Source organism: Chrysoperla carnea, chromosome 3, assembly GCF_905475395.1.
Source record: "Chrysoperla carnea chromosome 3, inChrCarn1.1, whole genome shotgun sequence".
In the NCBI taxonomy this organism is placed as follows: Eukaryota; Metazoa; Arthropoda; class Insecta; order Neuroptera; family Chrysopidae; genus Chrysoperla; species Chrysoperla carnea.
In genome coordinates, this window is record NC_058339.1 from 26,357,644 (window position 1) to 26,379,171 (window position 21,528).

Consider the following 21,528-nt stretch of genomic DNA (forward strand, 5'->3'; position numbering starts at 1 on the left):
AACAGTACTATGTCTAGTCATAGGTAATAAATTGAAGGGATAACATAACAATAAAAACTATTTAATTTTCAGGATTCCGTATTTATCTAAGCAATTTTCTCTTTTGCAAAGCTACGTTAGGTTCAATGCAGAGAAAATTCAATGCCTATTCGAACATGAACTTAATCTACAATAGGCTAAAATAGTATAAATATTAATTTATTAATTTATTATTAATAAAAAAAAAAAGAAAACATTCTTATCATTTTTATATATTCCTTTGCACATACTTTGGTAAGCAATTGCATAACACGCAACAAAGTTTTTTCAATTTCAAGGTTGTTCTTTAGTAGAGGCTGTAGTTTATAGAAAAATTATTGAACGAACAACGTCAAAATTGAAATTGCTCATAAATTTAAATGTCGTAAGGACCATCACCAGGCAGTATTCGAAAAATTTACTACTATCTCTTGGATAGGCTCTTGACCTGGCTGAAACCTTCTGCAGTGGAGCTCGTTGCATTCGGATATAGCTCTAATAAATACCTATTCACAATATTTGAATAATAATAAATAATACCTCAAAACTATTAGAAATTGTTATTATTCTAGATAAATATGGTGGGAGCGCAAATAAATACATAGTAGATATGAAGATGTAATGTAAATCATAATTTATATGCGTCTCCACCATTTATTGCATTGAATATTTTTTTTAAATTTTCGAATGTTTTGCTCAACTTATAATCAATAATTAACACAAAAACAAAAATTAGAGGAATTGTTCCACCCGTTCACGCATGATTCGATTACTTACAAAAATAGAGGTTTGAATAGGCGATTAAATGTCCATTTTTTTTTTCACAAATTGATATAAAGGTGATTTGACATGAATTTGAAACTCGTTGATCCTTTTAAGAGTTTTACTTGTTTTAAGCTCGGCTTTGATCGAATTTTTTCAATTTTTCAAGGACATCTATGATCTAAAACCACCTTTAATTTCAATTTTAACCTTGATGAATCATGATAGTTGACGAATACTGAACCTTTTATCAAATGAAATTCAATTCACAAAAACCAACTGAATTTTTTTGTTACCACAATTGTGTGTTTTTATTGTCTTTATAAAATACATATAGACCGTTATATAATAGCATGAAAAGATGCCTTCAAAGTTTTATACTAGAGCCACGGATACTTCTTTCTTACGAAATTATAACCCCAAAATGGTTTAAATAATATAAAGATCGAAAATTAAAGCCCTGACAATTACAGAATCGCGCTCTTAAAAGTATGAAAACAAGAAAATGTTTTCATCTGAAATTGTTATGATAAGTAAAATCGTTATATCAGTCGGGGAACCTCTAAGATTAAACAGTTTTCCACAAGACCGAAAAGAGGTCCCCCAACTGTAATGACAATTTTACTTATCATAACAATTTAAGATGAAAATATTTTCTTGTTTTCATACTTTTAAGAGCGCGATTCGGTAATTGTCGAGGTTTTAGTTTTCCACCGGGTTTTTAGTTTATTTTATTTGTGTAATCTCTTATACCACAAAAGATGATCTCGATTGACTATCACAAAAAAAGATTGTCAATTACAAAATAGACTGTCAAATATTTACAAATTATATGAATTGTCAATCATGATTGAGCGTGAATGGTGGCCTTAACTTGATATTATCCTTCGATCTAAACCTCACTATACATATATCTATCTATATTTTATTCACTGAAATTAAATAGACCAATAAACGAATTTATTAATCTAGTAATCTAGTCATGTGACAATATTACATGTATTATAATACCTAGAATACAACATACATTGTATATTGTCGCATTTACATTTAAATTTGTTATTTGTTTGTTTGTTTTTTTACGAATTACGTATGTATGAGAACAACGAGAACATAATAAAAAACAATTGTAATAATAATGTTTTGAACTGTTTTGTACAAAACTTAATAACTAATATACTATATATACTAGATGGGGGGCTGTTACAGAATTGTAATTATTTAATTGTTTATTTTATTGATATTCAATTTATTTTAATGGTCCAAACCATTCATGTTATCTTTATGGTTTTTTACTGGAACGGTTAATTTTAAAAAAAAATTGAAAATTTGTTATTTAAAAGCACCAAATGACCCGTCAGTAGAAAAAAAAAATTGTATAAGATATTCATTATACAAGGGCCGTTAAATTTACGTCTTGTACTAAACTTCTTGCATCAGTATATCGGGTGTAACAAAAGAAAAAGGATGGTCCAAGAGCTTTTTTGATGAATTTATTAAGCGATTCATACAGGGTTGGCCATTTTAATCCCTGCATTTAAATATCTCACCAGAGACGCCACCTATTAAGGCATGACCGCCACATAAATTGTAGAGTTTGATCGAGAACATTATATTCTGATATCAGATTGAAACTAGTACTTCGGGTTGCTTTAATAGCTAATTTTCATTCTGAACGGTAAGAGATAGAACAACTCTGTAAATTAGAAAGTTTTTCCTCATAAAAAAATTAATATTTTTCATCAAATCCATTTGTTCGAAAACTATCTGATTTCGGAAGAAATGCGACTGAAAAATATGTCATTATTGTATTTAAAAAAAAAAAACTACGGAAAAATACTTGAGCCAAAAGTTGTCTAGGTCATTCGCCTGTGTCCATGACTTTGGCCTACAATTATCGATAAAATTTAAGCGTATTTTCTTTCGATTAAATGCAATAGTAACATATTTTTAAGTCACATTTCTTCCGAAAGCTGACAATGTTCGAAAAATTGATGTCTCTAACAAAATATTCAGATGCATACATTGAAATGGCCCACCGTGTATAAATGTGGCCTTGAAATGGCCATGGGAAGGTGAACATCGAAACTTTAAATGAAAGCCCTTGTTTTTTGTTGCCGATTCATTTAAAAGATACGAAAATAGCATATTGTATACGAAACTTTTAGAGTAACGATAATCTAATTAATTCTCAAGAGCACTACATGTGAATCGAAATACGTATTTATATAATAAAAAAAATGATGAAGTACTTGATCTGGTTTAAAAAAAATTCAATGCGTATATATAAACAATATTAGTTGTGTGCGTTCTTCTTTAAATTTAGCACAAAATTTTAATTGAAACTGAAGTTTTATTGTCTGTTTAATAAGATTTTTTATGAATGAAATCATGTGAAAGTAATTTTTCGATATATAATTTGATAGATAGGCATACAAACGTAGATATATGAAACATATAGGTATATCTTGTTTTGTATGAAGTAACAATATTATTTCATATTATCACTAAATATTAGTGAAGGTCTAGTGAATTTATGATCACAAATCAGTAAATTAACGCTCCAATACCATCATAGAATGACAAAATAATAACAAACAACAACAACAACAATAACAACAACAGTTGTTGACCATCATATAGGTATTAGGCAATGTAGCATTCAAGGAAATTAATAATATCGAAACAACATACATATAACATATATATTATATATTATAATAACTTGGTTTGTTAGTGGGATACACAGTTTTAGTTATTTGTCCTTCAGTTCAATTCTTGAGTTTGAATTACAGTGTGTTTTAAAACAAAATTTGATACGAAAATCATTTTAAAGTGGAGAAGATAATCTATTGTTATTTGAGGACATTATTAAAATTAGAAATACTAAGTTCATTTAATAATTTTATGTGACAAATTATTTATATGTTTTCTTAATTTCTGATAAATTAATCATCGTATACTTTTGGTTTGATCATAAAATTTCAAAATATGCTTTTAATTTTTATCTGGCAAATGTACAATGATCCCGCGAACTCTATGTAGAAACCCCAAGCAGCGCAGGCATATAGACCCTCAAAATTGAAATACCTTAGGGGAAGCTTATTAACAAGGATGGATATATCGTAAAACATGGATAAACTAGTACCGATAGAACACTTTATACCACATTTTGTCGATTTAATTTTACAAAATTCATGATTTTTGGCTAAATTTTGAAAAGCGTATATCACTTTCTATATTTTTTATTTTAGAACTAGCAGTTTTATTCGCCCGTTTTGCTAGGAAAACAATTTTAAATTTTCTTACCCTCGCATTACTCACATTTTTAACTAAATTTTTGAAAATAAATACAGCCCATGTTACTTGCAGATAGCTCGGTTCAGTAGTGGGCTCAAAAAAGACGGATTTTTATCCTGTTTAGGGAAAAGCCTTTCTTAATGACAATTACAGTATAAAATCAATATCGTCTCAAAATTTCAAACTTCTATTAGTAGTGGTTCAGGCTGATACGTTATTCCAGAAATCGCTTTTTATTTATCATCAACTTTCTAATTTAAAATGTTATTCTATTTCTTACCTTCAAGGACTTAAATTGTCTATTAAAGCTCTCCCATCAAACTCTGCAACTTTTGTTTAAGTTATTTTTTTATTGGTTAACTACAAAACGAGATATTTAGGTGTATAGATTAAAATGGTCCACCTTATATAATAATAATTATAGTGGCGTTTAACCTCCGTTTCTCTGACATATACTCCTATAACAGAGGCCACCCACATCATTATTTGTTAACCTTTATTTATTTAACTTCCATACATATTTACAATTACATTTTGATGTGGGTGGAGACGGTTACTTCGTTCTTATCCAAGCGACGACGATGTGATCTACCGCCCCCATTAATTATAATTGTTCACACTGCCGCTGCCTGGATTCGAACCCGCAACCTAACAATCATTGTAGACAATCGTTCATTGACTAGCGCCTTAGACCGCTTGGCCACTTAGGCTCTAACCGTATATAGACTGGATGCTCGGCTACGATTTACTTCTAAGTGGTAAAACCAAGAGATTCGGACCAAAATCACTATGGATTTTGGTACATGCAATAGGCTTATAAATTATGTATAACATTTGTATTATTTATGTATATAATATCCAAATTTATGTGCATAATGCAACAACCTAGTAAACGTTTCAGTTATGGTTAGTATACCACTACACTTCACCATACTACACTATACTACAATATACTACACATATAATAGATCATAATGACTACTACAGTTGGAAAAACTAATATGTATGTAACATATATATATATATATATATATATATATATATATATATACATAAACTAGCTGTACCCTTTCACGCTTCGCTGTGCCACATTAGGATTGCATGCAAATAGATACGAAGTTTAACAGCTTGTAAATTTTATAAACTTTGACAACCTCGCGATAAAAGAGTTCAGATTGTTCATCTCCATTTCCATTTCACTCCCTTATCCTCTTGCGTCGGGGGTTATAGTTATGTAGGTAATGTACACGCCTTGCTCTGTTATTCGATACCTTACTTGGGTATATTTAAAATAATTGATTGTTCATCCACACTTCCCCCTTCATAACCCACTTGCGCCGAGGGTAAAAATAGATAAAAACCATCCTCTAAGCGAGTTGTATATCGTGTAAAAATTTGAGCTGAATCGATGTAGAACTTTTTGAGTTTTTGAAGCGTACACAAACCAACATAACATTTTTATATATAGAGATGTTATTATTTATTTAATATTATCAAGTTTAGGATTTTAGTTTTGGAAGAAATCTTTTGTTTAATATAGAATAAAGAAAGAACTCTACAGAGCCATGTCAATAAATTGTTTATATCAAGACAGAAAACGGAAAAATTTCAACTTTATTAAAATGATTTATTAGCCTTACGAATGAGTTGTTACCTTACGTTGATGATTCATATTTGATGTTATTTGAAGCACATTAAAGGTATTTTTAGCCCCCGAACGAAATAACGGGTGTTATAAGTTTGACCGCTATGTGTGTGTGTCTGTCTGTCTGCCTGCCTGCCTGCCTGTTCTTAGCTATGTTTCAAGTGCGAGTTTAGGGTTTCGTACCCGAAACAAGTTAAAGTAGGCGATGATTCTCAAAAAAGGTTCTGTTAGGCGAAGGCTCTAAGGAAAAAGGTAATGCAATGGAAAGTGTTTTTAGATATGTTTCTAGTGTAAGTTTAGGGTTCCGTACCCGAAAAATGTAATGCTAACTAGTTATTTTACTTTTTAAAATAAATAGTATTACAAAAATCATAAAAGTATTATTTTAAAATCTTACAAAAAAAAAAATTAAAGTCGTTTACAATATCGTATATCGTTTATTGCCAAACGTATTTATTTAATCGTTTTCAATAAATAAATTTGCAAGCAAAAAAAAGTTTTACTTGCTTGCAAAACTTACGCAGGTAGTACAACTTTTTTGTTTTCATTCAACTTCAGCGGTCATAGAGATTTTTTTTTTGGTAAGGTTAGTAATAAAGAAAGAAGGATTTTTTGTTTGCGTTTAGAAAACAAAAATAAAGATCGATTAAAACAATAGACGTGATTCACAAGCTTTTGAATAATAATTCATGCAGACTAATCGACATACTAATACTGGCAAAAATATATCATTCTTGAATATAAAAACTAAAAATAAACAATTCTTTTCCCTTTTATGTAATATGACTGCAGGATATAGATCTAAAAAAAAAAGTAGATTTCAATACATATTTTAAAGGTTGTGTCATATTTATTTCTTTTCAGTTTTCTATGTTAGACTAAAGCTTGTATGTAATTCTTTGCTAAAGTTCACTACAAAAATGAAGACATATCTTTTCTTTTCATGGTTGGTTCATAAAAATATAGCTATCTTTTCATGTGTGTTTATATATATTTGTGTTTGTGTGTGTGTGTGCTGTGAGTGAGTGAACTGCTTCAATGGATCAGCAAGTCATGTGTGGAAACATATTAAATTGTATATGGATATATTGCCGGTAAAAGTAAAATCCGTTATGGGCAAAAAAGTTTGAAATCGTATTTAAAAATCAAGAGACATTTATATTCTAGAATCAATAAGCAATTCCATTTCTTTATAATGGATTTGTAGTCAAATTAGAATATGGTTGGTGATGCTTAAGCAAGTTATTAGATTTTCACCAAACATAGCTTAGATCTCCCACAAATAGATAATATTTGAGATGTTAAAACGTTTTGAGATTAACAACAGGCCTGTTTTATTGCAAAATAATAGAAATATAATAAACAACGGTAGAAATTATAATTCTATCAAACCAAAATGACACTAAGCAAGAGAAAGTGTAGATATTTGATAGAACTCTATCAACATGCCAAAATATTTAGTAACAAAAATATTGCCCAAAGACTTGCGCGATTCGAACCTTGCAAGAAACGAAAGGTTTTGTGCCACAATACTAGTCTTAATGATGAATGAAATCATTTTACTTGACACTCAATAAAATGTGGATCCTGTGTCTTTAACTACAAAAATTGTTATTTCTGATGTATCGGATAAGGTAAACGCCTTTTTTCAAGTGTTTGTATTAATAAAATGAAATAAAATGGGATTGTTCTCTCAAATGTGCCTGGAAAGATTATTGATAATCAATTCGGTATCAATAACCTTCCCAGGTTATTGAGCCCTATATAATGGCTTATTATTTTAGCTCTAGCCATTATAAAGTTTGCCGGATTATCCTTTGGTTGTATATTATATACAAACTCAAATTTAAAGTAAAATACAATACATAGAGGATATTTTTTATAACAAAAACTAAAAGATAAAAGATAAATATTTATCATGTGCTAGAAAAAGATGAGTATATATTAATCTTTGATTATTTTACATAGTGTATGTATACAGGATCATTTTAAAAACAGTTTCCACTGTAGTAGATTCTTATTTTTTGAGCGCAAAACCTCAAGTCTTGGAACTTGATTTCAGTTATTTTCAGGTTAAAATATTTTTAACGAGCAAATTATTAACCAGTAATTTTTCGAGGTAATAATTTGTTCACAAATTCACAAACAAATTATGGGCTGATGTGTGTGTTTCCATGTTTTTTGATTTTCGATTCCGTTTTCGAAATATATGGGTGGAAACTTTCTAAAAATCATCTATATACTTTACTGTATAACTAATATGGTATTTACACAAAACACCATATACAAACATCGGTTTCACTTAGAATACGAATTGTTGTAGATGAAGATGTGAAATAGTAGAATGTCCATGTATAATAAATTTCTATTGGCTATCTTCTTTTTTCATTAATAAATGTAGATACACTGTTCTGATTTTTCTTTTATTTTTGTCTATTGAATTGAGTTGTTTTTATAACATTGACTGATTAAATAATGATAATAATACGAAATCCTTTCCTTCTATACATTGAAATTTCGATTTTGATCACATTCTTCGAAAATTATATCGGATATTATTTTCGGAGTGGAAAAAGAATATTAAGATATAAAATTATTCTCTTGAAATCGACAGTACAAGAATAACTATTGTTAATTTCGTAATTTATCTGAGAAGCATTTATTATTCTTAGTCATGCATTTGTACAGAATGTTCAAGTCATTCAAAAGTGGCATTAAAAAATAAAATATATAAAAAGAAAAATTCAAATAGCCTTTATTTACTCTGACCTTTGCGCAGTAATATAATAACATATAAAACTATTCTAACTTATTTTATGTGTGCATTAAATATCAGTTATCAGGCCAGGCTGTCTTGCGACATAGGCACCGTCAAGTTCCCTTCACCTTTGCTTGCTCCTTGCTCCCTTTCTCAAACCATTTGGCAGATCGTGTACCCATCTTTTTTTCTGCCTCCGTCTTTTTCCGTCTAGCGGGTACTATTCTGTTTTACTCTTTTGGTCCACTTTAGTGTTGTTGATCTCATCATGTGAGCAATCTATTTCCATTTCAGGGTTAGTATTTTTACTTTAGCATCTGCTACTTTGATGATGCTCCTAATTGTATTAGTTTTCCATTCGTCATTCAACCTTAGCCCCTACATAAAATATATCAAGGAATAATAGAAGTTTAAAATCTGCGAGATAGAATTTAGCAAAAAGTTTTAAGCAGCCAAAATTAGGTAGCCATAATTTGAAATATCAACTTTAGTTTAAACAAGTGAAAACAAACAATTGAATGAGCTAACTGTTGAAAAACCATGCATAGACAGTGTTGAGTACTCTATCACATTACACATACATACATGTCACACAACATATTTACATTTAAACTTTTGTTCTATCTCTAACGGTTTACAAGATGGGTCCTACGGACCGAAGACCTAATTAACCAATGTTGCTCATTTACGAACTCGACCTCACATTTTACGTCTTAAGCACGCTATAAAAATTTCAACTTGATATCTCTTTTTTTTTTGAGTAATCGTGATGACAGACGGACAGACGACAGACAGACGACAGACTGACAGGCAACCGGAAATTAACTTGACTAATCGTGATGAGAGACGGACAGACGATAGACGACAGACGACAGACAGAAGACAGACTGACAGACAACCGGAAATGAACTAATTAGGTGATTTTATGAACACCTATACTAAAGTTTTGTGCATAGTATCAATATTTTTAAGCGTTACAAACTTTGAACTAAGCGTAGTATATCTTTGTATAGTTCATATACATGGTATATAAATGAGTTGCCATTATTGGATCATCAATTCGTAAAAATAAGTTTCAAATTCAGTATAGTTACTAAAATGATGTAAACTGTAATTTAAAAACAATCTACAGTTATAATAATTTTATTTGGAAGTTATTTTATCTTTTTAAATTGAAACTTCCCCCTTAATATAATTTAGAACAAACTATTCGATAAAAATTTCTCAACATTTATTTATATTTTATAATACTCATTTAAAACATACATAATCATAAAATTGAAACATGAAAACAAATAATAATATATATTTTGCATATAAAAATAAACTTAAGAATAAAATCAATATAGAAAATTTTCATTCAAATCCATTATTCTAACAAAATAAAAATTCTTTAAAGTTTGAATTTGCTTTTCTATAAATGGTTCTGTACGTTTTGTTTCTATACTATTTTAACTGGCATAAATTCATACTCTAACCTTACAGGAATTAGTTATGCCTGAAATATTAAAATTAAATCAGAATATCTTAAGGATGTATGAGCATGGTAGTGGGGGCACAAATTTAAAAATAGATATTTTCAATTTTGATGATAAATTTATATTATAAATTGACGATATAAGACGAAAAGTAAGAAAATAATTTTTCGATATCTGGCTTAATTTTCAAAATATCGAAAATTGAAAATTTTGTTTAATTATTTAGCTTTTGATATTTCGAAAACCAAGACACATATCAAAAAATTTTATTCTTATTTTTCGTCTAAATTCATGAAGTTATAACAAAATTCATCATCAAAGTTGAAAATAAAATAAAAATAATTTCAACCCTTAATCTACCCTGCTCTTACATCCCTTATATGGCCTGTGACACTTAGTTTTTTTCTTTTCTAATTCATTGCTAATATGTTTACTTTCTATTAAAAAGTTTTTTTTTAATTTGTTTTCATTCATTCCAAATGAAAATTATCAAAAACTTCCAAAATATGTCGTTTTTTGAGATTCCTCCATAAGAGCCAATGTATTTTATATCGATTTTTAATGACTTTTTTCTTAAAAATTTGCACGGATACCTAAGCTGAAATTTTAACCACATATTCTTTGAGTAAAAGACTACCTACAAACAAATTTTGAACCTTTAAATCAAACATTGTTGTCATGCTCATACATCCTTAATAGAGAATACCGACATTCAAACTAACCTAGTAACTGAATTGATTGCTCAAATAAGGAAAAAAAATACAAAAAGGAATGGAAAAGAAGAAAATACAAAAGAAAATGCTCTCTTGGGGTTGTGTAACTTACGTTGGAATTATAAAACTAGATTTAATTTATATAATTTAGATTCAGTTTGATTATTAGTTGTTGTTATTGTAAAATCTATTCATGATATAAGCCCTTAAGTGATAAAAAGCGCCCAAAAGAATCACATAAAAGTCGCTCAAAAGTCAAGGTCTTTATTACTGTCTTCGATATTCGTGCCTTGCTTAATCATGAATTCGTAACAACACGACGATTTTTATTTCAGAATTATTCGGTGTATTCAGTCAATGTCGCAAGAAAAACACAGGAAAACTTTTATAAAAAGTATATCAAACCATAAAGATTTAAGTTTATTGGGTTAAACAGGCAAACAGTTAGGTTAATGATATTTGAACCATGAATATTTGTTTTTAAAATAAAATTGCTTGTTTTATCTAATATTTATTGAAATTTATTGATTTGAGCAGCACATACTAGAACAACCTAAGAATAACCCCATTTGTTGTTGTTGGCCATTGCCAAAAATACATGGCGAGAATTAATCAAGGAAAAAACCACTTTAAGTGAAATTTTAATGTTTTGGTGGATTTGGTATATTACCATAGATTAATTCAGCAAAACTGTATAGAATCAATTCACAACACTGTGATTCAACCCAGAACACAATGATCCGTTGTAATTTTATCGATACGGAACTTTAAAAACGATGTAATTCCACTTAAAAAAAATGTAATCAAATATAAAGAAGCAAAAATATAACAAAAGAAAAAACAGAAGAAGTAAAAAACTAAATTATTATCATTGAATTGAATATTTTTGATGGAATATAAATGAAAAAAATATTAATGATTTGAAATGATAAATTCTGTTTTAATGCTATTATACATGGGGATGTTATTATGATACTTTTTTGTATTGGGTTTCATTAGAAATTTTCAATTTTTTTCCGAAAATATAGACTTACACACTATACTGTATTCTAGATCAACTGAAGTGGTTTAGGGTTCCATATAAAAGTCTTTTATAAACCCCTAGAACTCAAATATAAATATATGTGTGCCACTACTTTTGGGTATCTCCAGTCCCTTTTTGTTCAAATGAATTACAGTATGTAGAGTTGTGTAATAGACGAATGCTTAAAAAAGTGGGGTTTGATTTTTACAACTTGTAGGTCAAACAATATTTTTCGACCTTTGTATACCTTTAAACATCTGTACAGATCTCCTCTAAATTGATCTAGAGAACCTTTTAGTCATGTAGAATTTCTTTCTGCCTTCTCCATTTTATGCCAAAATATCACGCGATTTTAAGGCCTTACACAATTCCTCAGCCCCTTGAAATTGATTTTTTTTTGGTTTTGTCATCTTTTCAGTCTACGTTAACACCCTTTTTACCCTAAACATGAACATGAACTCTAAAACATAAAAAAACTAAATTCGGTTTCAATAAAAAACATCTAAAATAAAATTAAAAGAAAAAAATTAAAAACTCGACTGCGTTAAAATTGAATAGATCGAAACAAGTACAGTCGTATACATATCGCTTTTTACAGTAGGGGTCCACTATTGGGGATATTTGAGTCAGTCTAGATTTTAATGGCCCCGACCGTTTAAGTCCCTATTAAACTACTGTACCTGTTTCTTTCTTTTCAGATTTTATTTAACGCAGTCGGGTTTTTTATTTTTATATTATTATTTATTTTAGTTAAGACTTTTTAGTGTCCCAGCACTTAAAATACCCTCTTATTATTCTATATTAAAACTTTTTATATAGTGTATATATTAAATATGTAGTATATACGAGCGAAAAATATACCCACTTCTCGAGTGTCGGGTAAAAAATAAACATTAAATGAGGAAGAGAACATGACCTTAAAGACGGAGCTCTAATGCTCACAAAATTTTTCTTTTTTTACGATGTACGATGTTACGTACGATGGTATTTATTTATTGTGTCAATGTGTGAATATTAAAAAATCTCAGGGCGTTTTGTGAAATATATTTTTATTCTCAACGATGATGTGTGTATCGTAGAAATATGCCTCTACTCGCAGCTCCTAAAGTATACAATCGAATTTCCTATAAGTATACAATCGCATACTGGTTGATCGATAGGACAAGTTGGTTATTACTTTTCATATAAATGAAAAAAATAGACCTTATTTCAATAAAAAAACTGTCGACATTTTGTCTTCAAAATGAACTTTCTCACTTTTGCACAACTGAGATAACTAGTTAAAAAGGTTTTAGCCGGGCACCTTACATCGGCCAAGTATAAATTTTTAGATTTTGTGGCCATAAATTGACAATTGGTTACTTATAATTGGGCAATGACTTAATTATCTCAACAAAACTGTTGAAGTGGTCCTTAAGCATGAGCTTCATTCATTTGGAAGACGGACACTTCACGTGTCCCATTTTTGTTAAAACATCTCCGTTGCTATTAGGATATTATACTATCATGAATTAACCTTAATATAATCCGATAATGATTTAATAGTTTATGAGAAACATTAACCCAAAATGATGTAGCGTTTCATAAATATGGCGCATAAAAGAAGATTTGATATGATAAATTCCATTTTAATGCTTTAATACTTAAGATATATAAATATGTTGGCTATATAACTAGACTTTAATTTTCCTCTTCTCTTAGATATATACCTATTACCGTTGGCATAAAAGTAGGTATTCTCATGAATGGAATGTGAATATTATATGATTGGTTGGAGAGAAGATGGTTGAAATAACATTTTGACCTTATATATTTATTTGACTATTTGGGCTTAGTAAATCTTTTATGTACTGTAATAAAATTATATTTTCCCATATTCGTAAATATTTCTTATGATGATAGACATACAGTGTGCATGTAAATTTTCCCTAGCAGGAAAACAGTGTATTGAATAAACAAACTTTATTCCCGAAGGTTCTACTAGAATTGAGAAATTTTGACGACAGAGTATTACACTAAGCTGACTTACGATTTTCATTATCCAATTGTACAAAATAAATATCGAGGAGAGGAGTACTTGTAATATTACACCAGGATCAGACACCCGAATTGACACTTTTTAGTGTTCAGATTGAACCAGATAGTGTTCTGATTGTACCTGATGTGGAATTGGCTATATTACCCATAAAAATGTAAAACAAAACTTGATACCATGACAAAATTTGAAAGTGAATCGCCCATCTCCTTAAGCAAAACAAAGTTTTATATGTAATCTCTATGGCGAAACCCACGCATTAGGTCACTAGTGGGTATCTTCTTTTTTGCTTAATTAGGAGTTTGAAACTTCCATATCTTGCATAGTAGTAAAGATTTTTAAAAACTAACTCCATTTTTCTACACGGCTAGATATTAGGCAAATGTGCAATTTTTGTGAAAAGATACATTAAACTCTAGTGAATTTGTTAACTACAGCCCCTGGTTACACGATACAGATCCATTATTGATATGCAGCTTCTGTGCTATTTAAAAGAGACCTATTTAGGGAAACTACTTAACAAGTATTATCCCAACGAAAATTCGCTTCCTTATTTTCGTGGAATAAAATCACACGGAATCTTGTGAAGTTTCTATGTTACGGGCGACTTCATTGATAAAACAAGACTTGTTTCTTGAACACTTGGAAGTAACACTGGAAGGAGTAAGATTGAAAATTTGTGGACAATATTCATGTGCTCATTTGGTACGCGTTACCAGTTAGGAAGTTAGACAAAATTTTCATTTAACCATTATGGTCCAGCATATGAAAAACATCGGGTTTCCCAGCCAAGAGTATAGGAAACAAAAGTCTTCTATTCTAATCAATCAACCTGATATTTAGTACTTTTCATAAAATGCATGTTAGTTACCTAATTTACTTTTTTTTCAAAAGTTTAGAACTGTTACATTTTGTACCCACAAGTTATATACGTTGTATTTCAAATCAATTTTATAATACTACTCATGCATAAATAACTTGTTTAGTTTTATATTTTTATGTAGTGTGGGTTGTAAAAAAAGCTTTTGACTTCATCCAATGACGTATAAATATGTCATATAAATTTCAAAGAAAATATATTATTAGGTTGTTATTTTTTGTATAAAAAAAATACACGGAGAAATTTTTTTGGTATGCAATCAATATTATGATTGTATATTTTACACAAACAGACTTACTCCTTTCGAATTTTACGAAGTTATCTTAAACATATTATTTTGGATTAAAAAACTATTATACTCCAATCACCTTAGGGTTTCACCTTGGAATCGAACGAAATAAGCTGAATTTTTATGCAAAACTTTATTTTGATAGTACAAATGCTGTCTCAAAAGTCACACATATTCAAGGTCTAAGGTCACGAAAATCAGTTTTTTGAAATAGAGGACGCTCAGCTTAACGTATTTCAGTGCTGGGTCACTATTAATAAATATAATATATTAAATAATTATTTAAGTAATATTTAATGAATAATTAAGGAAAAAACCGCATAATAAACTGATATTTACGATTGACCCTGTCTATTATATGGTTTTTTACTTAATTATCCATTAAATACTATTTAAATAATTATTTAATAACTTATATTTATAAATCAATAAATTGGAGGGAAACAAAACTAACATTTTAACATTTTTCATTAAAGAGGCATGAACTTTTGTACCACAAATGGCTTTTTAGAAGTAAAGCGTCATAAATTTAATAAAATATATCGTTTCTCATGACCCATAATGGTCGATCATAAATTGCATTTGTAAAAAAAGTCTCCGTGCATACAGTGAGTGACCTGATAATTTTTAATTTACTCGATAAAATTGATATATAAATTTTTTTCTTTTATAAAATATAAATTTTTGATTATTCTAATTTTCATTACTTTGCCTTCCAGTCTTTTATATCCGATTTTTTCTATTTTTTATAATTTTTTTCAACAAACAAATTCGTTTAAAATTTAATTGCAATCCGTTGAAATTGTTTCTATAGAATGCAAATTTTAACAGAAATCTTTGAGAATTTTTATTTTTGGCGATTCACACATTTAGCATCCTAGATAATGAAAATAAACGTTATAAATATTAATTTTAGAAAAAAGTTTAAAGTAAATATTTTAGGAAATTTGTGGATTTAAAAGTTTTGTTATTAGTCAATAAATAAATAATCATAGCCGTCGTATAAGTTATAAACGGTTAGTGATATAAAAAAAAAGTTTACAAAAAAGGTAGCTAATTTAATTATCTATAATAAAGAAATTTGGGATAAAGTACACGGTTATGGAGATATAGCGTAAAACGGTTTTTCTTAAAATGGTGGCACTTCCCCTGCCTATTTTTGTTAGTATTTTGTGCATTTACATTTAGTACGTGATATTGAACCTTTTTAAAAAATAAAATAAGTCCTGTAAATTAATGAAAAAATTTCTCTGTAGTCTGAAGTTCTACATCTGATCCAACATAATAAATATAATATTTTACTATGTAGGTATGTAATAATTTAAAATATCTACAAATAGCTTTTAAACTTTTCTCCAAACTACATTCATATACAAATTATATAATAAATATATTATTTATAGAAACTGTTTAACATTTGTATAATATACCCTTAAGTTTTTACTAACAGTATGTATATTTTCTGCTAATTCCATATACTTAACTTTATCCGTATAAATGGCAAATTGTAAAGAAATATATACAAGCTAATAAACCCCTTCAAATATATTCTACTCTTTCTTCTATTCAAAAAAAGGTTCTTTTAGATTTTCCTCGAATTTTAATGTATTTATGTATAAATGTTGTATAGTTAATATAGTAATCATAATATAGATCGCCATTATATTCTTTAATAACCTGTTAGAAAGTTGTATAAAATAGGTTTATATATTACAAATTTATTTGTAATATACTCTGTGCCCAAAAAATAAGGTGACATTGTATTTATTTTGAAAATTCTTTATATATTCTTCCAAATCAATTTCATCCCCTTCAAAGTAATCTCCTCCAGATGCACTTTTGCCAACGGAATTGCCTTCATTTCGTCTTCGCTGCGGATTGAATCACCTCTATCTTATCAAAACGGTGTCTTCGGGGCGGTCTTTTGGGCTTGCTGAACAGCCAGAAGTCGCACGGCGCCAGATCAGGTGAATACGGTGGTCGCGAATTATGAGTGCAGTATGGGATGGTACATTATCGTGGTGTAAAAACCATGAATTGTCTTTCCACAAATCCGGCCATTTTAGGCGGATAGCGTTACGCAAATGACGTTCAAATAATATTCCTTGTTGACTGTTTGGCCGGGCGGAAGGAATTCATAATGCACAACAAAATGCCATATTTCTATCACAAGTTTTTTTAATTTACTGAGTACGCCTAATATTAAACTAAAGAAATTATTTTCGCAAAAAAAATCTAGTAGTCTTAGAAGAAAACAATTTGATCCAGTATTGTATTAAATATAATTTAATATACCTTTAATGGAAGTGAAAAAAAATACATTGAATGAGCTAAATACGTATAATCTAGATTTATTGAATTGGGTAAAATAAAATAATCCTAATTAGTTAATATACCAGATTCAAATTCAATAAATGAAAATATAGATATAAATATGAACATTGATCATGTTTATTTCAATTTGTTTAAGCAGAATGGATTTATCTAACCATATTGATAAAAGTATACCTTATAAATATACAGGCTGATATTCCAAAAAAAGTCGGGGTCCATTATCGAGAAGATTTGAGTGAGATTAGAGTTGGAATTTAATGGGCCCCGGCTGTAAAAGTCGCTATGTTAACGACTGTACTTGATTCTTTATTTTCAGGTTTTACTTAACGCAGTCGGTTTTTATTATATTTTAGACTTTTAAGTGTCCCAGCACTAAACACAGTATAAGAACACTAACAATCAACACATCTTTAAAAAAAGGATCATTAATATTGGAGCAACGATGTTACAGACAGACACACAGATACGTAGATACACAGACACATTAAACTTAAAACATTCTTCTTAGTCGGGGGTAAAAAATATGCATATACATTTGGAAACCAAGTTAAACAGTATATAACGTTGACTAATAGAAGATCAGATAAGATGACAGAAAAAAAAATGTTAAAAATAAATGTTCTGTTCAATGAATATGATAACAGAAACTTTAGCTGTACAAGAACCATTCATTAGAACGAAGTAAAAGATGATAATTGAAACACGTATAACTTTTCTGTGAAAATTATTTGGCAACAGATGTTAATAATGCATAACAGAATTTGTTGGATACCTTACACATAAATTCTTATTTATATATCCGAGCAGTGGCCGGATTTCTATGAAATTAATTTGTTCATTTGGTCGAAAAATTACGTATATATATCGTCTGGTGGTCGCCATATTGTGAAATCAATTATTGACGTAAGAATCATCAAAATCAACCGAACACGTTTGGCCTCTAGCGTGCCACATAGGAACAGACATAGACTGATAAACACATTACCACTCCTTAGCGTTGCTCAGTCTGGTAAAAATAAAAATGTGGAAGTACCGATTAAAGACAATGTGCCTGAAAAACTTTATTTCTATTAATTTATATTAAAAATAATATAAGGATAGCTTTATATCTTTTAATATTGTCACTATTATTTTTATAAATTTTTATTAATTATCTCATAATATTTTTATAAAATACTCAGTTTTTATCCAGTATTTTTTATCATTTTTCTGTCACTTAAATATTTTTAATTTTTGTTACAGCTGAAGTAAAACGCGATCATTGCAACAAGACTGTTGACATTTATGAAGATGTATCAAGCCCAGAAGTAACATTAGACAATATTGGTAAACCAATGACATGTTGGTATCGATTTCGTTCATTTCGTGGCACACCACGTGACTGGATATTACGAATTCGTTTTAAAAAGTTTAAAGTTGGCACATTGATAAATGCGACACACTGTCATATGGGATATATGCAGGTAAATAATATTTTTAATTATTTAAAATAAAATACAAAACATTTGAATTTCTTAGAGAAATTTTAGTTTCGACGAGGCAAAATATACAATAACACTGATTTTTTATAACTTTTCTTTGAAATAGTGACTATGACAATATTTATCACGATATTTTGAACATGAATTAGAACAATAAAATATAAATCGATTTACGAGATGTAATTAATACCTTTTCCTTTATAGATGGGAGAAGTAGAGGACATAAGTTAGAAAATGATATCGCAGTATCATCTCTTGTGGCTAGGGTGTTGTTGACTTAGTATCAAATTATTTCTCACCTGAAAGATGTAGAGTTTATTGTAACTTTCTGTATTCGAGAACTCAGTTGTAATGACTTCCAATTTGTTTCTACATCCTTTGAAAGTTTTGCTGTGTTTTGGGTTCGATAGCAGGCAAAGTCGATGTAGAAATTCATAGCAATTATTTTTTCATTCGTCTCAATTCGATCAATATAGAAGTGATATTCACGATAACGTCACCAACGAAAACATTGAAAAGATAAATTATCCCAAAACCACGTGCAGAAGGTCATGCGGATCGCTCCGGAATCGGAAAACTCCTTTTTTGTATTTTTTACAATGAAAGAAACCTATTAAAAAATTTAGCCTTGCTCTAAAATTTTTCGAATTGGCTATCAAAATCTATTCTATCCAATCTACCCAACTTTAAATAATTATTCGGGTAATATTCGGTCACTAAAATATGAATTCCTTAAACATGAAAAAGATTCTAGTGACGATAATAAGTATATCAAAATTATTATAACAAAAAGCTTGCCTGGTATACAACATAATTTGAGAACCGATTGATGTAAACAAACAATGAGTTTCGTAACACTTTTCGTCAACACTTACCACAAAGAGACAACTTGAATGTATTGATATATCAATCCTATTCTAGATATGTGAACTAATTTTCGATCGAAAAAACTAAAACTAATCTTCGAATCTTCGATGGTCGAATTTCGGGCGCTTTGGTCGGGAGCGAGTCTGAATACTCAGTATTCGACTGTTTAGCTTGACCAAATCACTATTTTTTCATCACTACTATTTAGTGTTTTCTTTTTCGTTATTGAACAATACCTATATTTTCTCGAACTAACATAGATTTACGTCTAGGTACTGTATATGGTAGTGTTGGTACCTACACGAAAGACATTTCTTTTTGTGAAGGGGTGCAGAAATGTTGGAGAAGATATTTTAACGAGTTGTTTCTACGTGATTATTTTTGTAACTAGAATTTTGTTGTATTATGTTTGTGTATTCCCGACATTATGAAGACTCTGGCTCAGTCATGAGTATGAAGGTAGCGTTTAGAATTTGTTATATACATTGGTATATACTACATACATTCACCATACTCTATAGAATATATACAATTTTTTTTACCGTGTTAATTTATGAAATACCTACGAGTTTAGTAAAAGCTATATAGTAAATTTAATTTTTTGTAGGTAAAAATTGTTTTTCGGTATACGCATCCAGGCGTATAAATATAGAGGATATTTCGTATTATACTTGGACTGCTCTTTTCATAGAATATAAAACCTGAACGGATTGAACACTATCTCTGAATTATATTTTAGACCCCGTAGCGACATTTAAGAATTCGAAAACATGTTTTTAACCTGACTCAATTCATTTCGAAAAGTGAAATGGTAAAATAATTAAGTAATTCAAAACATTCATTCAAAAGAATAAAGTCAACTCAAATCTATTTCAATTAAAATATTTCCAAAAATTTGTCCCAAAAAATGATAGCTTTCTCAAGTATCCATTTCATTTCATCTGATGGCCTTGTTCATCACTTTTATATTGATTTCAGAAGGAGTTTTATAAGTTTATAGTGTTTATCTGTGCGTCTGAACCGATTTCATTGAGAATATTTTATAGCTAAGTTTCCAAAAATCGGTTTACAAGGAATAAATCGCATTTGTCGGTCGGGGGTTTTTAAATTTTGTAAATTTCACTTGTGAAAAAATTTTCCTCAATCTGTTTCTATGTTAATACATAGAAACAATTTTTTTAATTGAACTAAAGAGAGTTATAAGACATTCGAACTGTATCGTACATTTTTCATCATTCTGTACTTTCTCAGCTTAAAGTTTATGATACCTCTGTATGTGAATAACAAACATTTCCAAAAGATACCGTGCATACTAATTGTATTTCCTTTTTGTAGATTATAAACTATAATATCTCTGTTGAAGAAAATTTTCACAAAATTTATGTATTCAACCCATTTCTACAACAAAATGTTACCTTTTTTTAATTATGAAATGCTTTAAGCAGTTTTTAGTAACAAACATTAACTTTATTTTCCACTATTGTGAAGAATTATATGAAAATGGTGGTGCAAAAGATTTCCTGCCTTAACAGCATATATGACAAAAATTTTAATACCTACTTATTTTACATGTAGATATGCAAATCATAAATTTACGAAAAGCATTTTAGGAAAAAAATAAAAGTAAATAACACCAGTGAATGACAACTATAACATTTATATTAAGAACTAACTGTGCAAAAACTTAAGCAATTAAATATATGTTTTTTTTTGTGTGGATTCCGTAGGACTTGATCCAATTACGTTACGTGAAATAATGGTGGCCATAATCTAGTTTGCCACTATAACCACAGCCTATTTTGCATTCCCAGTATCATGCAGTTCCCAGTTGTGAATTAAAAACAAGTTGTATAAAATTTGACCAAGAGGGTAACTTTGACTTTTAAGATCGCTTTAAAGTGAACTTTAACTATTATATGGAGATAGATAGAGGAAAACATTAAA

General features: G+C 29.2%; 1 protein-coding gene across 1 annotated transcript in view; it reads left to right on the top strand.

Moving 5' to 3' along the window:
• LOC123295956 overlaps nucleotides 1–18,948 on the top strand; it is a 146,243-nt gene extending 127,295 nt beyond the window's left edge. Inside the window, exons 2-3 of the mRNA XM_044877418.1 lie at nucleotides 18,479–18,699; nucleotides 18,922–18,948. Coding sequence (XP_044733353.1) covers nucleotides 18,479–18,699; nucleotides 18,922–18,948 — 248 coding nt within the window. The remainder of the gene's footprint in view (nucleotides 1–18,478; nucleotides 18,700–18,921) is intronic.
• The last annotated feature ends 2,580 nt before the right edge of the window (nucleotides 18,949–21,528 follow it).